Source organism: Chrysemys picta, chromosome 9, assembly GCF_011386835.1.
Source record: "Chrysemys picta bellii isolate R12L10 chromosome 9, ASM1138683v2, whole genome shotgun sequence".
NCBI classification, from domain to species: Eukaryota; Metazoa; Chordata; order Testudines; family Emydidae; genus Chrysemys; species Chrysemys picta.
Window position 1 is genome coordinate 14,703,530 of NC_088799.1, and position 23,825 is coordinate 14,727,354.

General features: G+C 43.7%; 1 protein-coding gene across 1 annotated transcript in view; it reads left to right on the forward strand.

Moving 5' to 3' along the window:
- The window catches only part of SPATA16 (spermatogenesis associated 16), a 130,394-nt gene that overhangs the window by 90,177 nt on the left and 16,392 nt on the right, over positions 1–23,825 (forward strand). Inside the window, exons 8-9 of the mRNA XM_005309661.4 lie at positions 250–414; positions 3,718–3,798. Of these exons, the coding sequence (XP_005309718.2) occupies positions 250–414; positions 3,718–3,798 (246 nt within the window). The remainder of the gene's footprint in view (positions 1–249; positions 415–3,717; positions 3,799–23,825) is intronic.

Here is a 23,825-nt window from a genome sequence, read left to right on the forward strand (position 1 = left end):
AGTCTCCCCCTTCCTATCTGTTTTCAGCTATGTATTTATTTTTCTAGTACTACTAGAGAGATTGTGTAAAGGATGTCTTTTTTCTATATAAGATTTTAGAAAGCATTATCTTAAAGGTGCTGTATGCCTCTTTGGTTACAGTATTGCCAGCCTGAATATATATGATGATAAACCCTGACATAAGTCTCAAGAGAGAAGTAGATTTTCTGTGGCTCTCTTCTAACCCATTTGCTTTTGCTGAGAGGATAGGAGAGTTTCTCTGCATGTTCAGGTGTGATAGAGAAGTTGCAGTATGCCAGCCTCCTCAGTCGGTTGCAGCGAGTCAAGGAACAGTCTCAAGTGATTAATCAAGCGATGGCTGAGCTAGCAACCATTCCCTATCTACAGGACATCAGTCAGCAGGATGCTGAATTGGTAAGTATTTATTTTTAATCCTTGTTTTGGCTTTTGTAGGCAGTGCGCCAAGAGGGGAAAAAAACATTGCAGTGCTATTTGTAGTGGAAGTCCATTTTTAATGTGCAGAGAACTTGGAATAGTTTTGAAATCCTCGCTGCAGCATTTTGTCAGAGGAGGGGCTAAGCACCTGGAAGAATCACTTTTATGCAACCCGTCTGAATCATTTACACTTGCATTTTTAAAATGTGTTCCCTTCCTCTCACCCTCAGAAAATAATCCTAGAAAATGATTGCAGTTATTTCGATTGTGATGAATTTAAAACATCTAGCACTGTAGCTGGATGAAACAAAAGAGGCAGAATGGTCCAGTGGTTAGAGCACCAGGGTGGGACTCAGAAGTTTTCTATTCCCGGCTCTGTCACAGAATTGCTGTGTGACTTTGGGCAAATCACTTTGCCCTTCTGAGCTTCAGTTTCTTTGTGTGGAAAATGAGGATATTAACACTCACAGGGGTGTTGTGAAGCTGAATTCATTAATGTTTTTAACCGACTTCGATATCCACAAATGGAAAGTGTTATAGAAATGCAAGTATTGTCAATACTGTATAGGATAAAGGTTGTTTTATTAAACCACCTGCATGTTTTAAACATTTAATTCCTCTAATTCTGGCAAAACAAATCTCTCATGATTTGACTGAATGAGGATTACATGATCCTCACTCCCTCCATTTATTTTTTATCAGACTTTGATGATCCAAATCCTGGTTTACCGAAGCTCTTGGATTTCCTAAAGCCAATCCCCAAGGTTTGACTGCAGTCCTGCAAAGCTCCTAAGCTCTGCAGTATTGAAGCTTCTCAGAGTAGCTTGCCGTAGAGAAGCTGACCAAGTGCCTATGGCTGAGGGAAGTAGTCACCAGATTTTGAAGTCTGTGCTCAAGATAAGGGGAAACCACATTACAGAGCAAATGGTTTATTAAAAGTCACCATCCTTTTGGCAAAGGTTTTCTGGTATGAGAACCCTATGTCCCCATGTTTTAAGGCTGACTAGAGGAATATCTTGAGTTACTGATACATTTATCAGCACAGACTTTCTCCAGAGTACTATATTTTTATTATATCACAGCTAAGAAACATAGTATTAAAATGTTGCCTAAATCTACTTACAACAGCTTTTCTCCAGCTGTGAGCTTGACCTTCCTTGGGAACTTTTTTTGAAGCTAGGTTCCAGGAAACCTCAGGAAAACAAGGACAGGGAAAAACTATTCTTTTCTTTTTTGCATAGGACTTTGCAGAACCAGAGCCCATTACTGAATATTCAATCATGAATATTAAACATTCAGTAGGAAATTCCTTGTTTGCCAAGCTCAAAGTACAGATGATTTAAAAGGAGAGAAAAATTAACAAGCTGTCCTGTCCATAGTATTAAAATGTACTTATGATTTTCTTCATTTCCCAGTGGTTCTTTGCCCTCTCATCTTCTCCAGGACTCTGTCTGACTGCATTTTTTAAACTGTTTACATTAAAGGACACTAAAATTCCTTAGGGCTTGAATGTTATAGCAAAGTTTGGGTATCTCTCAGTTTGGGCACAATTCTGCAGTTACTCCTGCCCAGTGTCCCAGTTATTTCAATGGGAAGCTACCTGGGAGACATGCAGGAGTAACTGTTTGTAGGATTGGGCTCTCAGAGCCTGATACAGTATCCATTCAAGTTAATAGAAAAATTCCCACCGATTTCAATGGGCACTGGATGGCATCCTTAATGAGTGTGCACTCTGTGGTGGTTTTGGTTAGTCCTTAATTCCCTTTTATAGCTGTATGACTAGATTTTTGATATCTTTCCATCAAGAATATAATAGGCCAAATCCTGTTCTCATTTGCACCTATGTAAGTCAGTGGAGATACTCTAGATTTACACTGGTGCCATTGAAATTAGACTTTAGCCCATTTAAGGCTAGTTTCAGATTTACTGGTAGGAAAATGCTAAATCTGCCATAGGTTTGTTATTATGTACAGTACAAGCAGTATAAAGGGGAAAAAAACAGCAGTGTGCCATTTCCACTGATACAGTGAAGGGCTCGGAGGCATTTCAGATATAAACTCCTTTCTGTAACTACTAAACCATATAAATTCACAGAGTCCTAAAATATGACAGAGAGAACCTCAGCTCGGGATTTTTTAAATTATTGTTAATTCATAAAATCTGTGGGGGAAGGAGAGACTTCAGTTAATTTGAGCTGTCAATGCAAACAACAATCAATAAAGACCTTCCAGAGGTTTTGTGGTTTCACATTTGCGTTCCTATCAGTCAAAGACCAAAGCTGTCTGAAAAATGGAACTCCATTCTCATGAAAATCTTTGCTTTTTTGAAAAACTGTCCATTTTAAATGGGATAAAATATCAAAAATATGAAATTTTTCATGAGAAGAAATTTCCAGAAAACTTTTGTTTCTGGAGAACCAAAACAGAATTTTTCAGCTTGCTGGCTGCCTTCCTGGCTAATGTGAGGTTTCTTGCACCTTCCTCTGAAGCATCTGGTGCTGGCTACTGCTGGAGACAGAAAACAGGACTAGATGAAGTATGGGTCTGATCCAGTCTGGCAATTCCTATATTATAATCTTATTTAAATGCAGTTGAAAATGTATTTTTGAAAATGTTTGAGAGGCGGACCCCAAAAGAGGCAATGCCATAACCACACTGAATTTTGGGCCTAGCCTCTAGCACTGAATACTCGTTATCACGCATTTATCAATACATACTTTTTATGGTTTACAGTAGAAATAGTCTGCCTTGTTCTTTATGCTCTGTTATGCTGAATGATGGGAAGGCTCTGTCAAAGAAAAGGATAGTAAAAAAGGTAAATGAGCTACATGCTTTGAGATACAATAAAAACATCTCAGCTTTAGAATTGTCCTCTAGTGAGGTTTTACGTGCTGTCTTAAATTATGATACATTAGCCTTGGAAGAAAACACACACACAAATTCTTGTAATACATAGAATATCTTGGAGAATTAAATAATAAAATATGAAACCTTTATTCTTTACAAAAGTGGCTTTAAAAATATAAACATTTACTACATTAAAACCAATAGGTGTAAGTACAAATTTTCCAGCGGAATTTTCCCCATTGTTAAGTATTTTATATCCACAATAATACAGAGTAATGGCTGAAGCGAAGATGAGGTGGTGATGCTCATTGTGTGAAAGATGAGTAATAAAATCATCAGTGTACAAATGAATTTTTAATTGGGTTTTAATCTGTGTATTTAGGGAAGTTATTTCTGTGTGAATTCCACACTGATAATTTTTATCTTGGTGCCACAGCTGCAGTCGCTAATGGCAGATGCCATGGACACCCTTGAAGGAAGAAGTGATAAAGAACGTGTGTGGAATAAAATTCAGAAGGTAAAACTTGCAGCTGAAGACAGCAGAGTGCTCTGCTTCTCAGGGAGTGAATGTCCATCTTGGGGCACATTTGTTCCGATGGTGAAAATGAAAGTTGGTGCTATTGTGGGCCCAACCTTTTGTCTTGGCACTTGTTAGTGCACGGACAGTTAGCCCCAAATAAGTGTTTGTTTTTGCCTTAATACTCTCATATGTTCAGCCTTTGACAGCGTTAACAGTTTCACGTGGTCATCATCTGGGGAAACAGTTTGAATCGCTTTGTTTTGATGATTATTATACTTACCTTCATTCTCCCCCTTTTGGGGATATTGTTTTAACTGTTTTTCATTTCGGGTAAAATTCAGCCCAGATCAGAGAACACACACAAGACTCTGTGCGCTATTTACACCTCACTTAAACCCCACTGAAAAGCTTAAGTGAGGCTTAGGTGGTGTGAGGCTTACAGGGTGTGTAGTGCCTTTCTAGGGACTTCTGCATTTGGTCAATATCACCCTTAAGGGACGTAAGAAGGGTTAAATGGTACCTAGGGTCTTGTGCTGACTGTCAGCACTGGGATGAATTTGACCCTAAATAATAAATAATGGCCTGCCTGTGAAGAAATAAGGATATCTTATATTGACACAAAGCCTTTCACCCCAAAGCACTTTACAATTGTACACATGCAGCACTGGTTAAATAAAGCCACCGCTGAGAAAGGGGATGACAGCACAGGCAAGGGGAAATTTTGCTCGAGGTTCAAAGCATTGCTCTGTTACAGATTGTCATGGGATCTTCAGTGTCCCAGCCGGACAGATGGGACTTCAGTTTTAAAGAGCCCATCTAAATACCCATGCATAGCAAATTGCATCTCTCTTGGAAAAATGAAGGGCAGATGACTTGAATTTGAATACTGCCAGGACCTGAATTTGTGGTTCCAGGGAGTTGAGAAACTAGATTCTGGTCTCAGTCACATCAGTGCAAACTCTAACCCTAAATTCATTGACTCAATGTAACTTAGTAGTGTGTACTCCAGAGTTACACAGGTGTAACTGAGACAAGAACATGTCCCTAGTTATTTCAGAATTCTAACATGCTTCTACATCTGTGCAAAGAATGCAGAGGAATTCGGGCATTGATAGTTCCATGCTCTATCAACCCAGCAGAGCTATAGTGGTTTGATAGCCACCATTCCATGCCATTAAATACAGTTTGTTTATTTCCTTATATTCCAGTGATCTAAATGCTACCAGAGCAATGTAGAGGGATTTAGTCACTTTCAGAATCAGTGATTACAACTGAAGCCAACTGGGTTAAAATTCCCAGAATATGTTGTGTCTGAATGCAGTTCAAAAGGCGATCATTGGGGTTTTTTCAAATGTTTTTCAAAAATACCTAGAGTAATAAAGAGATGTCTTTTTGTCATATTTTATTAGAAACATGAAGAGATTAAATAAATGCTATAATATTCACAAACTTTCAGCTCTGCAATTGGTATATCTTAAGATTATCTCACATCTGCCCACAGATCCCTCCCATGAGATGATATTTTTAATGCTTATACTAATGTTTCCTTTCATAAATAATAACTAAACATTGATATAAATTTTTTAAAAAATACAAACCACTAGTTGAATGTCCACAAAGATCTGACCTTATGCCTCATTTACAATTACCCCTCCCCCTTAGTTAAAAGGGCCAATATCTAGCCTCAGATACATCTTCCATGGATAGCAGTGGGAAAGGTGTGCTCATATCTGCTAGCAGAATTTAGTGCTTTGAGATTATCTCTTTGTATAATTAGGTGTCTCCGAAAGAGTTCCAATTTGAGCCACAGGATGTGGAATTGTTCTGACTTAGGTATACAGTACTCCAAATCTGTGTTAAACAAATATTACATTTGTATCATCAAGCACTCAAAGGTAGGAAATACCAAAATTAAGGTTGATTGGGCATCTTTATTATTGGTATTATGACACTGTCTTTAATTACATGATCACACAGACTGGCACCCAGTCCCAGTCTTTCCCCCAGGCTCTTCATCCCAATCTACTCCCTCTGACCCCTCTCCCTTCCACCCTCACTCCCTCCCTGCCCCATGGGTCCCGCTCTTCTCTGTGCAGTTATTTGGCTTTCTCTTCTTCTTCCATGCTGCCAGCATGCCACCAGAGGGACCACTGAGAGCACAGGAGAAACAGTCTCCCCCCGGCTCTTGATTCTGGTGCCCAGTGTAACCATCTCAGTGATCTGTAGCAACCAGGAGCAGCAATTGCAAACAATTGCGTTATATGACCATCCAATCAACATTAAGCAGTATGTCTTTTCAGACAATATGCAAGTGCAAGCTTCAGTTTACATAATTTTTGCTGTCCATTCTATTTCCATGTTGTTATATCTCTCTTCTAACTGGTTTATTATCCCTGATCACACACTGATCATGCATGCTGCCCAGGTCTTTCACCCCTGTTTTTTCACAATGTGGGAACTTTTTGGTAGTACATTTTGTGTGCTCATTGTGCTGATAACTTCCTCTTATCTATGTAATATCCTCCAAGTCAGTACATTCTGTGAACAAAACATCACCTTTGTCCTGTACAACACTATTAACTAAGTTCACATAAGGACATATTAGCAAGGCAAACACCCATGTCAAAGACTAGGCTCGGGGTGGACAACCTGAGCCTGAGAAGGAGCCAGAATTTACCAATGTACATTGCCAAAGAGCCACAGTAATACGTCAGCAGCCCCCCATGAGCTTCCCCTCTCCCCCGCTCCCAGCGTCTCCTGCCCACCGGCAGCCCCGCTGATCAGCGCCTCCTCCTCCCTCCCCACACCTCCCAATCAGCTGTTTTGTTGCATGCAGGAGGCTCTGAGGGGGAGTGGGAGGAGCGAGGGCATAGCAGGGTCGGGGAAGAGGCGGAAAGGGGTGGAGTGGGGGCAGGGCCTGTGGTAGAACCAGGGGTTGAGGAGTGAGCAACCCCCGGCACATTGGAAAGTTGACACCTGTAGCTCCAACCAGAGTTGGTGCCTATACAAGGAGCCACATATTAACTTCTGAAGAGCCACACGTGGCTCTGGAGCCACAGGTTGGCCACCCCTGGACTAGGCCATAGCCAGCAAGCTTAGTGTAAGTATTACCCTGGCCTGTTCAACCTCATGCACTATACGTATCCCATGCTTATGACATTTCCAACAAGCTATGAGAGGATGGCGCATGCTCAGTGCAGGTGAGCTCTTTGGAGAATTTAGCTGCCAAAGTCTTAACAAGTCTCTACTGAGCATGTTAGAACTGAGATTTTTCAAAGGCTTATAACAGCCAAATATTCATGAGGGTGGCAAAGGTATATCCCTGACACAAAGGGCATCTCCTGACAAATTTCAAGTCCCTGCTCCAAAACATGGGCGCAGTAGAGCTTCTCAATGAAACAATTATATTAATTTTGTTAACATGGGCAAACCTACATATTTTTCCCTAATCTGATTCTTGGAAACAGCTAAATTATTTTCACTAAAACTTTCCAGATAAATTCAGTCAAGAGCAGCCACCCAGCATAGAAAACTTCTGCCTGAATGGTTAAAGTTTGGCTAAGTTATAAGCAACTGAAAAAAAGTCTTATAGTGAAGTGTTGGGCAAACACATATAGACAGCACTATTTGCTCTGCCTATAATACAGAGGCACTATATAAATGTATTCTAGAACAGTGAAATTTGAAAAAACTAAATGTAGGAGACAGTTTTTTTTAGAAATGGACACCTAAAGTAAGGAGTCTAATCTGTATTTGGGCACCTGGTTAAATAAATTGATTATCAGAAGTGTGGAGCAACCCCACATCTCACAATGACTTCAGTAGAAGCTGCTGGGTTCTCAGCATTGTTGAAAATCAGGCCACTTATCTAGGCACCTGTCCTAAATATTGACTTAAGGCCTAATCGAATGCCCACTGAAATTAATGGAAGGATTCCCAGACACTTCAACAAGTGCTGGATCATGCTTTATGTATCCTAACTTTAGACATTCAATTTTGAAAATCTTGGCCAGGGTATTTTTCTCCCTTGTATTGTAACCTTAACATGAACCGGTTCAACCGTTAAAACTGAACAGCATATTCTATGGTTGGGAATAGAGCCGTGCAAAATTCAGAATTTCCATTCTGTGGGAAATTCCAACATTTCAAAATTTATTTTTGTTCTGAACTGTAACAAAAACAAACAAAATTAGAAATTTCCCATGAAACAGAATTTTTGAAAACACTTCTGTTCCAGTCAATCAAAATGTTTCATTTTTATATGATTGAAACATTTTGTTCTGATTTTGACTTGTATTTTATAGAAGATTATAATTTAATAGAAAATTGAATACGTTTCTAAACAAAAGATCAAAATGTTCCATTCATATAAGGTTGAAATGTTCTGTTTTGACTTTATCAAAACACATTTTATTTGTTGTTTTTTTCCTAAATCAAATTTAATTAAAATCAACATGTTCATGTGGAAAGTTTCAATTTCAATGAAACAACATTTTCTGACAGAAAAATCATCCTGTTGGAAACTTTTTGACCAGCTCTAGTTAGGAATGTTAAACAGCCCTAATACATAGCTGAGGAGAAGGATTACATCAGATGATGAAGGGCTGGTGGATGGAGGTTGTACATAGAATACAGTTTGTAATCCATATGTGCTAAGACTTTTTGGAGAGGTTCAAATTTCTCAAAGGGCTATAAATTGCTCAGCTATCCCATGACTGATTATGTGGCTGTATGCATACAGCTGTACGTGGCTTTATGCAGTTACAAGTTATTTAGTTGCCTTTATTGCCAGTGAATTAATGTACATGTTCTGAAATAAGCAGGAGACTACAGTAGAGCTTGTGTAATCAGTTATAAATGCAAAGCTCTTAAAAATCTGATATCCAGATTGCCACCACTTAAGTTTGGCTTTTCATAGAATCATAGAACTGGAAGGGACCTCAAAAGGTCATTTAATCCAGTCCTCTGCACTCAAGGCAGGACTAAGTATTATGTAGGCCATCCCTGACAGGTGTTTGTCCAACCTGCTCTTAAAAATCCCCAATGATGGAGATTCCACCACCTCCCTAGGCAATTTATTCCAGTTCTTAACCACCCTGACAGTTAGGAAGTTTTTCCTAATGTCCAATCTAAACCTCCCTTGCTGCAATTTAAGCCCATTGCTTCTTGTCCTATCCTCAAAGGTTAAGAAGAACAATTTTTCTCCCTCCTCCTTGTAACAACCTTTTATGTACTTGAAAACTGTTATCATGTCCCCTCTCAATCTTCTCTTCTCCAGACTAAACAAACCCATTTTTTTCAATCTTCCCTCATAGGTCATGTTTTCTAGACCTTTAATCATTTTTGTTGCTCTTCTCTGGACTTTCTCCAATTTGTCCACATCTTTCCTGAAATGCAATAGAAGCAGCAGTTGTACCTACCCAAAACACTCAAAATTTTCTTCTGAAGCAGCGGAATTATAGCTGTGCTTATTTTCCAAATGGTTAAAGGGTCTGTCAGAATTCCCTTTGCAAACCGCTATTTTCAGGATATTATACTTTAAGTCAACCATAAAAATTCATTCAGGCTGAAACTTGATATACAAGGACCCTCCGAACACATTTCTTTTCTTCCTGCAATAGTAGAGAGGGCTTATCAAATTAGTTTCAAATTATTCTGGCCATTTTTAAACTGTCAGACTGACAAAAACATTAGACTTTGGTGGAGGCAGATGTTTTATGGGATTCTGCTCTCATCCCGTTCATTGATGGCTTTGCCTTTTTTCATTAAATGTTCTGACTGAATTTAGCATTCGGGTTAATTGTTATTTTAAAGTATTAAAAATGAAGCAAAAATGGCTGAGTAATTTTACTGATAAAAGCAAATGGCTATGTAAAGAGTCTGTCTTTCTCACTATTAATGGGACATGGAGACTTTCACCTGTAGGTCCCTGCATAAAATTTGGCCAACGGCCCAAGTTGTTGAAATTATTGCTACCTGACAGCTGTTTGAGTTGGAGGCAATCTCAGTCCATTTCCTGGTGAACAGGTGTCTGACCACAGAATGCTCACTAATCACTGACACTGGTATTCTCAGCAGACAGGCCAAGAAATTAGGTACACAGGAGCTGAAATTCACCTCCCTTCACCCTCAACCCAAAGCCCAAGTACCTGTGATTTGTGCAGGGAAGCTAATGTTGCAGGTACCAGGTATAAAATCTCTTCCATGTCCATCTGTCTCCACACCTGCCCCCAAGCTAGAATAGAGGCTGAGACCTCTGCAGATCCCCTCCAGTGCAGGTTGTGGCCACAGGATCCATGTAATCAAGGACCCACTGGACATGCTTCTGTCCAGTCCCATGTAGGCAAGTTTCCATGTTCCCATGTGGGGCTGAAATAGACCCTAGGTCCACCATGTGTAGAAGGTATAGAGTTCTCCTGCATCCGTATTATGCTGTTCTCCTGCATCCCTGCTGTTCACCCTCCATGCAGTGAATCCATGGCACTGGCAGTTCCGCAGTGAGGACTTTCTGTGCCATATATTGCTAGATACATTTAACCCACAGAGACCTACCCTTCCTCTCACCCATCAGGGTAATCTCTCCAAGTCAGCATTCAAGTACATTTACTGAGCAGTGTTGAAGAACTTGCATTGTCACTGTCTGGTCTGCACCTATATTTAAAAATGATCTTCTATCTACCTGCCAGGACCTTGTGTCAGGGTACTGTGTATCTGATGCAGTCCCTACACTGCTGTAGATGTTAGTGATGTCATTAAATATTGCAAGGAAACAGACTCGTGGACTCAGGACCTTTCAGGTAATTGAGGGAGGAACTGATTTTCAGTCATTTCAATATAAGACCAAGTACATTAATAAAATATCTTTGACTTCCATCTCTCTTTTCTAGTTTTAAGAAACTCCCATCTTAAACTTGCCAGAGCCTACAAATCATAACTTTTGGGGTTACAACAGAAAAGTTTTGTCTTGTGTTCAAGGCACTGGGCCAGGACTGTAGCCTGATCTATAGATTATGCATTCATTATATTGATTGCTTAATATCCAGTTATCACTTTGAGGTTTGACATGTTCTTATCCCAAGATCAGGCCCAGTATTATCAAAATTACTGTTCAGTTGGGAACGCCAATGTGCATGGTTGCAGCACTCACAATTTAGGAACCTTTCTATATTTACAATAGTTTATTAATACATTTAGCAAAATCCCAAACACTCTAACCCGGCAAGGTACATAGAGATAAAACAGACTGTACATTTGAACATTCATATATTCACACCATGCCTTGAAGAACAACCTGAAATGTTAGACATTATCTTCCTCATCATCATCATCCTGGCATCTCCCAAGGGCGACATCTCTCTCTCCTCCTGCTCAGAGACTGGGAATCCAGCTTTTATAATATGTTACACTGACACCACTATGCCTAATGCATATTCAATAGGGGTGTCTCTCCTCTTCCTTATTTGGTTTTCCTCACCCTACTAATGCTGGGGTGACCTTCTCCTCTAGCAGTCTTCTTCGAGAGATGTCCCTGTGGGTGCTCCACTCCATGTGTTGGTGCGTCCCTGCCGGGGACGGCTCCAGGGTTTTGGCCACCCCACGCAGCCAAACAAAACAAAACAAACAAACAAAAAAAGCCACGATCTTGATTGCGATCTGCGGCGGCAATTCGGCGGGAGGTCCTTCGCTCCGAGCAGGAGTGAGGGACCGTCCGCTGAATTGCCGCCAAACAGCTGGACGTGCCACCCCTCTCCGAAGTGACCGCTCCAAGCACCTGCTTGGTAAGCTGGTGCCTGGAGCTGGCCCTGGTCCCTGCGCCTTTGCTCGGAGATTTTTGTAGCAGTACTCGTACCGGCCACGCGTGCGCAGAACCTGCCCCCCGCTCTGAGTCTAGCTTAATAGTACACATGCGTGGCCGGTCTCCACAGTTCCTTCTCTACCGTCTCCGGCCTGAGACGGAGCTCAGCAGACTCGTTAAGCAATTCTTTCCTCTGGTTACAATTGCCCTTCTAGTTAGTTAGTTTGTTATTAGTTCGTTGTTAGTTATAGTTAGTTACTATTTCTATCTTAAAAAAAAAAAAATTCATTCCTGTCAGCCGCAGCCGCTTCAGACATGCCTGGCTCCACAGGCTTTAAGCGCTGCTCTACCTGCAAGGAGGCTATCCCCCTGTCAGATGGCCACTCACAATGTATAAAATGTTTGGGGGAGACCCACATCCCCCAAAGATGTGCCCACTGAAGTAAACTTAGCTCCAGGGCACAGAAGGACAGGGAGCTTAGACTGAAACTGGTCCCCCTTCAGAAATCTCTAGGGTCAGCTTCAGACCCAGGCGCTGATTCCGGCTGCGTTGCCCGCCACAGCCCCCCCGCCTCAAAGAAGCACAAAAAAACTGCAAAAAAAAGGGCAACTTCTGTCACCAAAGAAAGCCAGGCGACATAAGATTTCTCCAGGCAGGTCTACAGCTTCCCTGCCTGTGCTCCCCCGCTTGAGCACATTTGACGAGCCGGGCTCCTCTGGCACCGCGCGATACCCGCCTGAGGCTGCGGCGGCGGCACGAAGCTCCGGTGCCGAGGCTTCAGGCTTCCAGCTGCCTGCCTCTCTTCTGGCACCGTTCGGCACCGCGAGGGACGCGGTGCCAACATCCCACAACCTGCCTGACCCCCTGCAGGCTGATACTGCTCTCCCAGCACCGGCCACGGCACCGACACCCGCTGGGCTGACTGGCAGCGAGCCCAGGCTCAAAACACCGGTGCAGAGGAATTTTTCCTCACAGCAACTTCCTCCTACACAGCCTTCACCTCACACAGGCGCCTCAGCACAACAATTTACTCAGGCAAGAGATCTGTTTGTGTCACCCATCCTGCAGTCACCCCTGCTGAATGACTGCTTCTCTCCAATGGCTGAGTCAGGATCTGAACAGCCTTCCTCCAGTGAGGAGGAAGCTGAACCACAGGGGGATTTTTCACCGTATCAAGACTCCCATCCCCAGACCCCAGTCAATAGAGGTCATAGAAAAATTACCTCATCCTATTCTCAGGATCCTGCCCACTGGGGTGTGAACCCCTGGATGGCACCACGATGGCAATATTGGGCCCCATGGGCATCGTACCCTCGAGAACACACGCGCTACTCCACCTCAACCAGGCGCAACACCTGCCAAGCACCACCACCTGACAAACCTGCCAATGACACAAGACACCAGGCAGCACCGTCACACTTGCAGGATCAATCAAATCCTGCTCCTATTCCAGTAGAGCTGGAGGTAACGCCTGAAGAAGCCTTACTTCCACCTCTTCCAACATTGTCGGATGACTTCTCAAAATTCCAAGACCTTTTTAAAAGAGCTGCCAGTGACTTGAGAATTAACTTGGAGGAAGTCCCTGAACAACAGCATGAGTTAACGGACATCCTACACCTTCTTCCTCTAGGGTAGCATTACCAATCAACGTAGCCCTTTTAGAACCTGCTAAGTCCATCTGGCAGACTCCAGCTACAAGCCTACCTACCTGTAAACAAGCGGACTGCAAGTACTTCATCCCTTCTAAGGGTTCTGAATTCCTTTTTACCCATCCAGCGCCAAACTCATTGGTAGTAGATGCAGCGAACCAAAGGACCAAACAACAGTATTCCCGCTCCACCCCGGCCAACGAGGAAAGTAAACGCTTGGACCTCTTTGGTCATAAAGTGTGTGCATCCTCAACACTACAATTTCGTATTGCTAATTATACTGCAGTTCTTGCAAAATATGACCACAGAAACTATCATAAATTCATGGACTTTATTGATGACATTCCAGAACAGAAGAAACAACAATTCACAGCTCTGGTTTCCGAGGGACAAATCATATCACGTACCGCTCTTCGAGCGGCCCTCGATGTAGCCAATACTGCAGCAAGATCAACCACCACAGCAGTGGTCATGCGCTGAGGTTCATGGCTCTCCTCCTCTTTCTTTCCTCGAGAGATCCAGAGTACCATTGAAGATCTTCCCTTTGACGGTGACAAACTCTTTGCTTCCACCACGAACGACGTACTTCATTCAATGAAAGACTCAAGGGCAATCCTCCGGTCCTTAGGAATCCAAACCCCTATGACCAGAAGGCGACAATATAGATATCAACCTTACCACCGTCCACGCTACCCCGCATATACACAACACTTCCATCGATCACAGGAACAACAACAACAACAGCAATGCCAGAGACCGAGATTCCAGCATCATCGTCCCAATTATTCGGGGGCACCTCAACCCCCTCCAAATAATAAGCAGATCTGAAGCCTTGGTCGAGGGTTTAGAAAACAACGTTCCCACTTCAGCAAGTACACCTATTTTTGGACACCGCCTACGACCATTTTCCCATCAATGGCAGAACATTACCGCCGACAAGTGGGTTATAGAGGTCGTTACAATTGGCTACTCCATCCCCTTCCTCTCCTTGCCTCCCACCCACCCACCCACCCTCCCCGTCCCTCTTCAGGGACCCTTCTGATGAGCAACTGCTCCTCCAAGAAGTGCAACATCTCCTTCAACTGGGAGCAATAGAAATTGTGCCTGAACGGCACAAAGGGAAGGGTTTTTACTCCCATTATTTCTTAACAGAAAAGAAAACTGGAGGATGGCGACCGATCCTCAACCTCAGGCAGCTCAACAAATTTGTCAAAAAGCAAAAGTTCAAGATGGTTACTCTCACCTCCATAATCCCAGTGCTGGAGCAGGGCGATTGGTTTTCAGCCCTCGACCTACAAGACGCCTATTTTCATGTGACTATACACCCGGCCCACAGACGCTTCCTTCGTTTTACCCTTGGCTCAACACATTTTCAATACAGGGTTCTACCCTTCGGACTGTCCATGGCCCCCTGTGTTTTTTCCAAGCTCCTAGCCGTAGTCACTGCCTACCTCAGGAAACAAGGGGTCATAATATTTCCTTACCTCAACGATTGCCTCCTTAAAGCCTCAACGTTCGACGAAGCTCTCCGATTCACGCGGCTTACCGTCGATTGTTTCCTATCTCTAGGCCTACGAATAAACAAAAACAAATCCACATTATGCCCCACCCAACATCTGGAGTTCATAGGCGCAGACGTCGACTCCCGGACGGGGTTGGCATCTCTCCCACCCGACTGCTTCAACTCCATAAGCCTACTGGCCACAAAACTTCGCAACAGTACCTAGGTCACTGCCCGAGACTGTCTACAACTATGAGGTCACATGGCCTCGTGCACTTTCATGGTCCAAAATGCACGACTCTACATGAGGTGCTTCCAAGCGTGGTTGGGCACGGTTTACAGACTGAATGTGCACTCTCTAAACAAGCCTCTCTCGATACCGTTCGGAGTCAAAGATTCTCTACTGTGGTGGACAGTTCACTCCAACCTCTGTTCTGGAGTCCCCTTTCTCCAGGAGGCTCCATCCCTCATACTGACTACCGATGCATCCCTGACAGGATGGGGTGCACACATGTCTCACCACACAGTCCAGGGGCTATGGTCTTCAACCGAAACCTCCCTGCACATAAATGTCCTAGAACTTCGAGCCATACGCAATGCGTGCCGTCACTTCCTCCCACTAATCAGGAATCAACATGTATGCATAATGACAGACAACATTGCCTGCATGTTCTATGTAAACAGGCAGGGAGGGGCTCACTCCCACTCGCTTTGCACAGAGGCTATGAAGCTCTGGAATTGATGCCTTGCCAACAACATCCGGATATCAGCTGCCTATCTTCCCAGAGTGATGAACACCACAGCGAATGAACTAAGCAGATGCTTTCCCTTGGATCACGAATGGGAGATAGATGAGAGAACCATTCACAACATATTCCGTATTTGGGGTCACCCAACCATAGATCTTTTTGCAACTGCAAAAAACATGAAATGTCCCGACTTTTGCTCCAGAGCGGGACTGGGCAAACATTCCCTGGGAGACGCATTCATGATCCCATGGCACCAGAACTTACTCTATGCTTTTCCCCCGATACCGGTTCTCAACAGGGTCCTGATAAAAATACGAACAGACCATGCCACGGTGATCCTGATTGCCCCGTCGTGACCCAGACAACCGTGGTTTCCATTCCTCAACAGAATGTCGATTCGACCACCAATTTTGTTGCCCCTCATCCCGAACCTCCTGTCACAGCAACACGGCCGATTTCTTCACCCCAACTTGTCCATGCTTCACCTCAAAGCCTGGTTCCTACATGGTTCTCCCAAAGCGAACTGGATTGCTCTGACCAAGTTCAAAGAATGCTCCTACATAGCAGAACACAATCTACTCACACCACCTATCTACGAAAGTGGAAGCGATTCACACAATGGTGTTCAGCTAAACAACTTTCTCCCATATCGGTACCTCTCCCGATCATACTTGACTACCTACTGGATCTTAAGCAATCTGGCCTTTCTTTCAGCTCCATAAGAGTCCATTTAGCTGCTATTACAACCTTCCATGACAGAACCGACGATACTTCTGTTTTTGCTCATTCAATCACCAAGTGTTTCCTCAAGGGACTCCAAGCCCTATACCCAGACATTAAACCGCCTACCCTTCCGTGGGACCTTCATTTAGTACTATCCTGCCTAACTCAACAACCATTTGAGCCCCTAGCCACTTGCCCCCTTTTACACCTTTCGATGAAAACAGCATTTTCAGTGGCAATTACCTCCGCCAGACGGGCAGGAGAAATAGCAGCTCTTATGGCAGATCCACCATATATGCTATTTTTCAAGGACAAGGTTACTCTTAGATTACATCCCAAATTCCTTCCAAAGGTGCATTCCTCATTCCACATTAATGAGCCGATACACCTACCGACCTTCTTTCTGAAACCACATGTGAACTCTTTTGAAGCCACAAGGCATACGTTAGATGTACGCAGGGCCTTGTCCTTCTATTTGGATAGAACCAAACCTTTTAGAAATTCTTCTAGACTTTTTGTCTCCATTGCGGACCGTTCCAAAGGGACACCTATTTCTACCCAGAGACTTTCAAACTGGATTTCTGAGTGCAGCCAATTGTGCTATCACATAAAGAAAGTTACACCTCCAGCCGGCATCAGAACTCACTCCACTAGATCTCTGGCTGCCTCTGTGGCTTTCTTACGCAAAGTTCCCTGGCTGACATCCGTAAAGCAGCCACTTGGTCCTCTGAACACACATTTGTTAAACACTATGCCCTGACGCAAGGCCCTCTCTCTGATACACGTGTGGGCAGAGCTGTACTATCTACTGCATTCCTATCAGGTCCGAAGTCCCTACCTCCTTGAGACACATTGCTTTTAAGTCACCTGGAGTGGAGCACCCATAGGGACATCTCTCTCTCGAAGAGGAGGTTACTCACCCTGTGCAGTAACTGACGTTCTTCGAGATGAGTGTCCCTGTGGGTGCTCCACTACCCACCCTCCTCCCCTCTACTTCGGAGTTGGGGTAGCCTCCGTTGTAGAGAAGGAACTGAGGAGACCAGCCGCGCATGCGTACTATTAAGCTAGACTCAGAGCAGGGGGCAGGCTCTGCGAATGCGTGGCCGGTAAGAGTACTGCTACAAAAATCTCCGAGCAAAGGCGCAGGGACGCACCAACACCTGGAGCGGAGCCCCCGTAGGGACACTCACATCAAAGAACGTCAGTTACTGCACAGGGTGAGTAACCTCCTCTTCTCAAACTTTTGTACTGGTGACCCCTTTCACACAGCAAGCCTCTGAGTGCGACCCCCCTAATAAATTAAAAACACTTTTAAAATATATTTAACACCATTATAAATGCTGGAGGCAAAGCGGGGTTTGGAGGTGAAGGCTGACAGCTGGCAGCCCCCCAGGTAATAACCTCACAACCCCTTGAGGGGTCCTGACCCCCAGTTTGAGAACCCCTGTCCCATAGGTTATTATATTAATGAGCTCAACTTATTATCATATACCTCACCTTGTTGCCATGGCACTCTTGTGGTCGGACATCTGCAGATGTTCCTATCCTAAAATATCCAAAAGCTGGTATTAGCTCATATTCCTGTGGTTGCCTGGTGTCAGTAAGTACAAACTTCCCCATTAAACACTCTATTCCCAGTTCCCCAAAACTTAGGGGTGACCGTTGGGCCATTTATCTGGGCCAAACTTCATAGGCCTCAAGCCTTATACTAACTGCTGAATCCAATGTCGTACAGGAGACAGGCCTGTAGGTTCCTTGTGTTACTGCTAAATAAAATAAATGCTAAAGCTAGCTCTACAAGACTATCCTGTGCAATATTGGTCGAGTCACTTAATTGCTCTGTGCCTTAGTTCCCCACGCTGTACAATAAATAAATAAATGACATAGCAATACTTCCCTCCCTTGTGAGAATAAATTCATTCATATTTGTGAGGTACCCAGATACTAGAGTAACTGGGGGGCCTGTAAGTGGATAAACATACATATTAGAACCTACCAACTGGTAACTTCCACATCAGAAGAATAATACAGCAGGGCCGAATACAGATCTTTTTAATCTTCATATGTAATAATGCAAATCTTTCCGTCTCCTCCTTTCAGTTCCCTCGGAATTCAGACAGCTTGTGGTTTAATAGGGTCCTTTTAACATCGTCTGAACAACTGAACAATAGACACAAGTTGACAAATAGACTTCTCTGAACTGCCACATGTGAGACACTTCATAAAACCTTAACATCTGAGTTTACCTCAAGGGCATCACGTATTTTGCAATGTAGCTAAGTTATGGCCGCCGTTTGCTGAGCTCAGGGGAATGACTATTTCATAAATCTGACAGCAGAGCAAACACGTAAGAATGAATAAAAGAACAGATGTAACTAACATAAGGATAAATGTATGGGAAAAGCAGTACTAATGTATGTGAATATGAAACAGAGTAAAATTAGGCTATATTTTTGCCAGGCAAACAGACTGCTGGGTAGCTGATCTTTGCTTCTAATGCCTATGCCTTTTTCAGCAGCAACAGGCCACTGTTTGATGAACCACTCTATTTCACTGACATTCCCTCTTAATTGAAAATTAAACCATGGCAAGGCGGAATAGACTAGACAGTCTTCAGGTCAAGAGTAGGAAACAACAAAGGACACTCTTGGTATCTTGATGGGGAAAAGGACATGTTAAATAGTACTGGATTCTGGATACTACTATACTTACTTGGTATAGATGATGTTGGAAGGTAGAGGTGGAAAAAAAATGTATGGTAATCTAATCCACTGCCCATTGTATTATACTGTTCACTTGCAATCTGCTCTGCAATGCTGTATTCTTTTAAAGTCCCTGTTCCTAGGTTATCAGGCTTTCAGTGCATTGTAGCAGGAGTTTGCTCAGGTTTTTATAAGCTAGTAGAACAGGGGTAGGCAATCTATGGCACGTGTGCAAAAGGTGGCACGCAAGCTGATTTTCAGTGGCACTCACACTGCCTGGGTCCTGGCCACCGGTCCGCGGGGCTCTGCATTTTAATTTAATTTTAAATGAAGCTTCTTTAACATTTTAAAAACCTTATTTACTTTACATACAACAACAGTTTAATTATGTATTATAGACTTATAGAAAGAGACCTTCTAAAAACGTTAAAATGTATTACTGGCACGCGAAACCTTAAATCAGAGTGAATAAATGAAGACTCGGCAACCCACTTCTGAAAGGTTGCCGACCCCTGTAGTAAAAGATAAATGGGTCCTCCTGTTCCACCCCATTTCTGGATGTGTCCTGTTTCAAATGGAACCTCCACAGAAACGCCATTCTACTCTGAACAGTGACTGAGTAAAGAAGACAAGGATGGTTACAAAAAGACGTGTGAATTTGACAGGAAAAACAATGGGAATCTAATGGAGAGATTCTCAAAGAGAAAAGGGATGTGGACAGCACCAAAAAAGGAAGATGGTTTTAGTAGCATCAGTTTGGCTGGACTGAGCATGAATGAGATGATTAGCAGAGCATCTAGGGAGCAGAAGGCTGGTGATGATCAAACATGGGCTTAATGAAAAGGGAGGAAGAGGCAGCATTTAAACACACTGTAGCTGATGGGGTTTGTGACAGCCTGGTGAGAGAAGGGCAGGGGGAGGGAGGTCTGACTATGACAAGGAAGTTTTGAACCTGGTGCCAGGGAGCACAGTGGAATTTTCAAAGGGGTTGCAGAAGTAGAAAATGAGACTCTGTACTGCTGAGTCTCTGCTGATGCAGGATGGGAGGGTTGGAAAGACAAGCAAAGAATTAAACCAGTAAATTCAACAGCATTGTTGTGACAGTAAAAACATGTCGCACTCTTCACTTGTATACCTGTATAACCAGCGATGGTTATAGAATTTTTGGAGTTTTCAAAACTTCCTGCCTGTAAATCAATCACTGCCTTCGAAATGTAATCCCTTTGGTTCTCTCTCATATACAGAATAGGCAGAAGTGAGGAAATGGCAAGAATGCAGTGCTCGCAATGTTATCTGAGTATTTTTATTAATTTGCTGCTCATTTGCCTCATAAAGACATTAAAAGGGTTAAATTCACCCCACCAGCTATGCAGAAAAAGAGGCAAAGCATCTAACATCATGTTAGACTGAGGAATAACATCAACCACTGACCTTTTATGTGCCTCCAAGTTTCTGATAGGCCAATAATAAAAACCAAACACATCGGCTGTTACTACTGGGGAGCAGAGGGGGTGACTGCCCTGTTGCTACAAGTGACTTTTAATATCACTAGTTCCTAATTAATAGAAATTTGACCTGTTCCACTATGCATGATGCAGGAAGAGACTGTTCAGGGGAAGAATTTTAAATAATGGTGAAAAATATAGCAATATAATAGTCTTTGAAACCTTAAAAAACTCCACTGATTGTGGTCACCAATTCAGTTCCTTTTCCAGTAGGTCACAGGGCACAAGGCATTAAATATTGGAACTAGGCAAAATATTTTGACCAAAATGTTTTTCAGTGAAAATTGCCAATTCAAGTTCAGTTGCACATTTTGTAAATTCATGCTGAGTTCACCAAATTGTTTTGGTTGGAAAAAAAATACCCCCCAGAAATCTGAAAAGAATCAAAACCTTTCATTCTGACATTTTCAAAACATGTTTCATTTCTTCTATTTGAAACAACTTTTCATTTTGAAATTTCCTTCAATTATTTAAAAAAAAGTTAAAAAAAAAAACCCAAATCAAAATGAAACATTTCATTCAACCCAAAATATTTTCCCCGACTTCTCAGTTCAATGAAAATTTATTTTTTTTTGTTTGTTCATGTCAAGTCTATTAGAAATTAGTTTTCTTTTCCAGTTTTTCAGAACAGTCAGTGAACAGTCAAATCAGTTATTTTCACAGCTCTGTTGAAAATCCCACTGCACTTTCCCTATAACTAGGGATTGGCTCTGGTATTTTCCTTAGCGCTTGCTGTCATGAAGAGTCCTGTGCATAAATTCCATGCTTAGCTGCTGCCCTGCACAACAGAGGTGGCATCCTTTGCCCATTCAGATATGCATATGGAACCCAATCCTGCAAACTCTTACTACCAAGCATTATGCTTACTACTATGAGAAATACCATGAGTCATCAAGACTACTTGTAATAGTAAGCACTATGCTTGATAGAGAGTGTTTGCAGGATAGTTTGTGAAGTGAAATTGGATTGTTCAAGCTGTCAGGCACTTAGTAAATGTAATCTATCATTATTATTATTCACTCTCTCATTGCGAAACACTCCTCTTCCCCTACCTACTTTTAGCACCAAATTAATGCTAACATGACAACTGTCCTGTTTCCTATCGATGCATACTGAACGGTTTTTCAGTGATTCACTAATTCAGTCCTTTAAGAAGGAAATGTGTGACAGAGCTGTCTGTCACTTAACATGCCTGTTTCATTAAAGAATGGCAACGCAGATGAACCAGATGTGTGCAAAATACGAAAGAGAAACATTGTATTTATCTTCTGCATCAGCATCCAAAATTGTGGGCTCTTCTGGAAGTAGGTCCAAGGCACGGATTGCACAATCTTTTAGACGAAGTTGTCAAACAATTGTAGGCAAGTGCTTTGGATCTGGACACAGTAGTTATGTAAGCAGAGTCAGGATGAGCTCTACCCTGACATCTGGTGGTGAATTATGGCGAGTGTGGAAAAGAACTCCAGGGGCTGATCTTGTTTGCATAGGCACACCCACTCGCCTGGCAGGAAACAACAGCAACTCAAAGTGGTTACTTTGGCTGGTGTGGGATCCCCAGTTTCTCTGTTATTGGGGCAGGAAGAATAAAGTTTTGTTACCCTGATTCTGTGAATCAAGGCCAGTGGAACTGGTGTATGACAGAAGGACTGAGTGAGTCATTCACCATTACCTAAGTAGCATTTGCTTGTCAAGGGGCATGGGTTACAAAACCCAGTGAATTGAGAGAGGTTGGGGGCAGGTATTAGTACCTGGTGGTGTGGGTCCCTTTTGTGGGCCTGAAACACCAATTGCACCTCCTCCTCTCTCCACTGTTGAATGTCAGAGCTAACTTTGATTCCCTTAGGAGTCTAGTTACGGACTGCTGAGCTGAATTCACTCTGGGCCGATAGTGCACCAGCACTGGGGCTCCCCTACTAAGAGCTGAAATCACTGAGAGCTGAAATCACAAAAGAGCTAAAGCTATTTAAGAGCTGAGATCACTGAGGCTGTGTTAACTAGTGGGGGAGCCTGAAGCTATATTGCTAAGCTAACTTAGCTTAGCGGGGGCGAGCGGAGCGGCTGGAGGAGCAGCGAGCAGAGCAGAGCCTTGTGGGAGCGGCCCAAGGGACGGGCGGAGCGGAGCAGTGCGGCTCACAGGTCGGTGAGCGGAGCGGAGCGGCCTGGCTCACAGGTCGGTGAGCGGAGCGGAGCGGCTCACAGGTCGGTGAGCGGAGCGGAGCGGAGCGGCCTGGCTCACAGGTCGGTGAGCGGAGCGGAGCGGAGCGGCGCGGCTCACAGGTCGGTGAGCGGAGCGGAGCAGCTGCCAGAGCAGTTCGTGGGACGGCAGGAGTGGGACTGCGGGTGGAGTGGAGCAGTTCGTGGTACGGCTGCGGTGGAACCCCACGGAGAAGCAGCCGGGTTGGCCTCGGATCACGTAAGGTGCCCCTTAACACCCTGCTCACCCCCCCCCTTTTTGAACTCTGGGGCTGCACTGATCAGGGACAGAGACTTTGGGGGGTTGTCGGACTTTTGGGACTTTTGTGATTCTTGGGTTGCTGGACCCAAGAGACTTTGGGATCGGTGGACTTTTGGGACTTTGGTGATTCTTGGGTCGCTGGTTTCAAGAACCAACGGGAGAGGACACGGCCCAATTTGCTGGGGTGGGTCTTCGCTCATGGTTTGGTCTATGAACTCTAGTTGTGGTGTTTTCCCAATTTAATGCTATGTCGTTTACCTCATGTTATTAAACATTTTCTGCTACACCGAGGCTCTGTGCTTGCGAGAGGGGAAATATTGCCTCTCCGAGGCGCCTAGGGGTTTGTGTAAGATTTTCCCAGGTCACTGGGTGGGGGCTTGAGCTGGTTCTGTGTCACGCTGTTGGGAAGGGACCCCTATGTACTGAACCCGGCCCTTGCTGCTATCAACTTGGCCTGGCAGAAGGGTTACAGTTATATGGTGTACGTCACAGTTCAGGGCAACCGCACCTGTATTCCCCCTAAGCGGTCAGCAAGGCACCTACATTTAGGCTCCTGGCTCTTCAGCCATCACCGCTCCTAGGTTTTTCCAAGCTGCACAGTTTCCTCTCTGCACTGTGAGTTCCTCAGCAAGTCAGACTGCCTAAGCAGGCCTGCTTTGCTTTCTTCTCATAAGAACATAACACAAGAACATGAGAACAGCCACACGGGGTCAGACCAAAGGTCCCTCTAGCCCAGTATCCTGTCTTCTGACAGTGGCCAGTGCCAGGTGCCCCAGAGGGAATGAACAGAACAGATAATCATCAAGTGATCCATCCTCTGTCACCCATTCCCATCTTCTGGCATTGATGGACCTATCCTCCATTAATTTATCTAGTTTTTTTTTTAACCCTGTTATAGTGTTGGCCTTCACAACATCCTCTGAAAAGGCAGCCCCTCAGAAGCT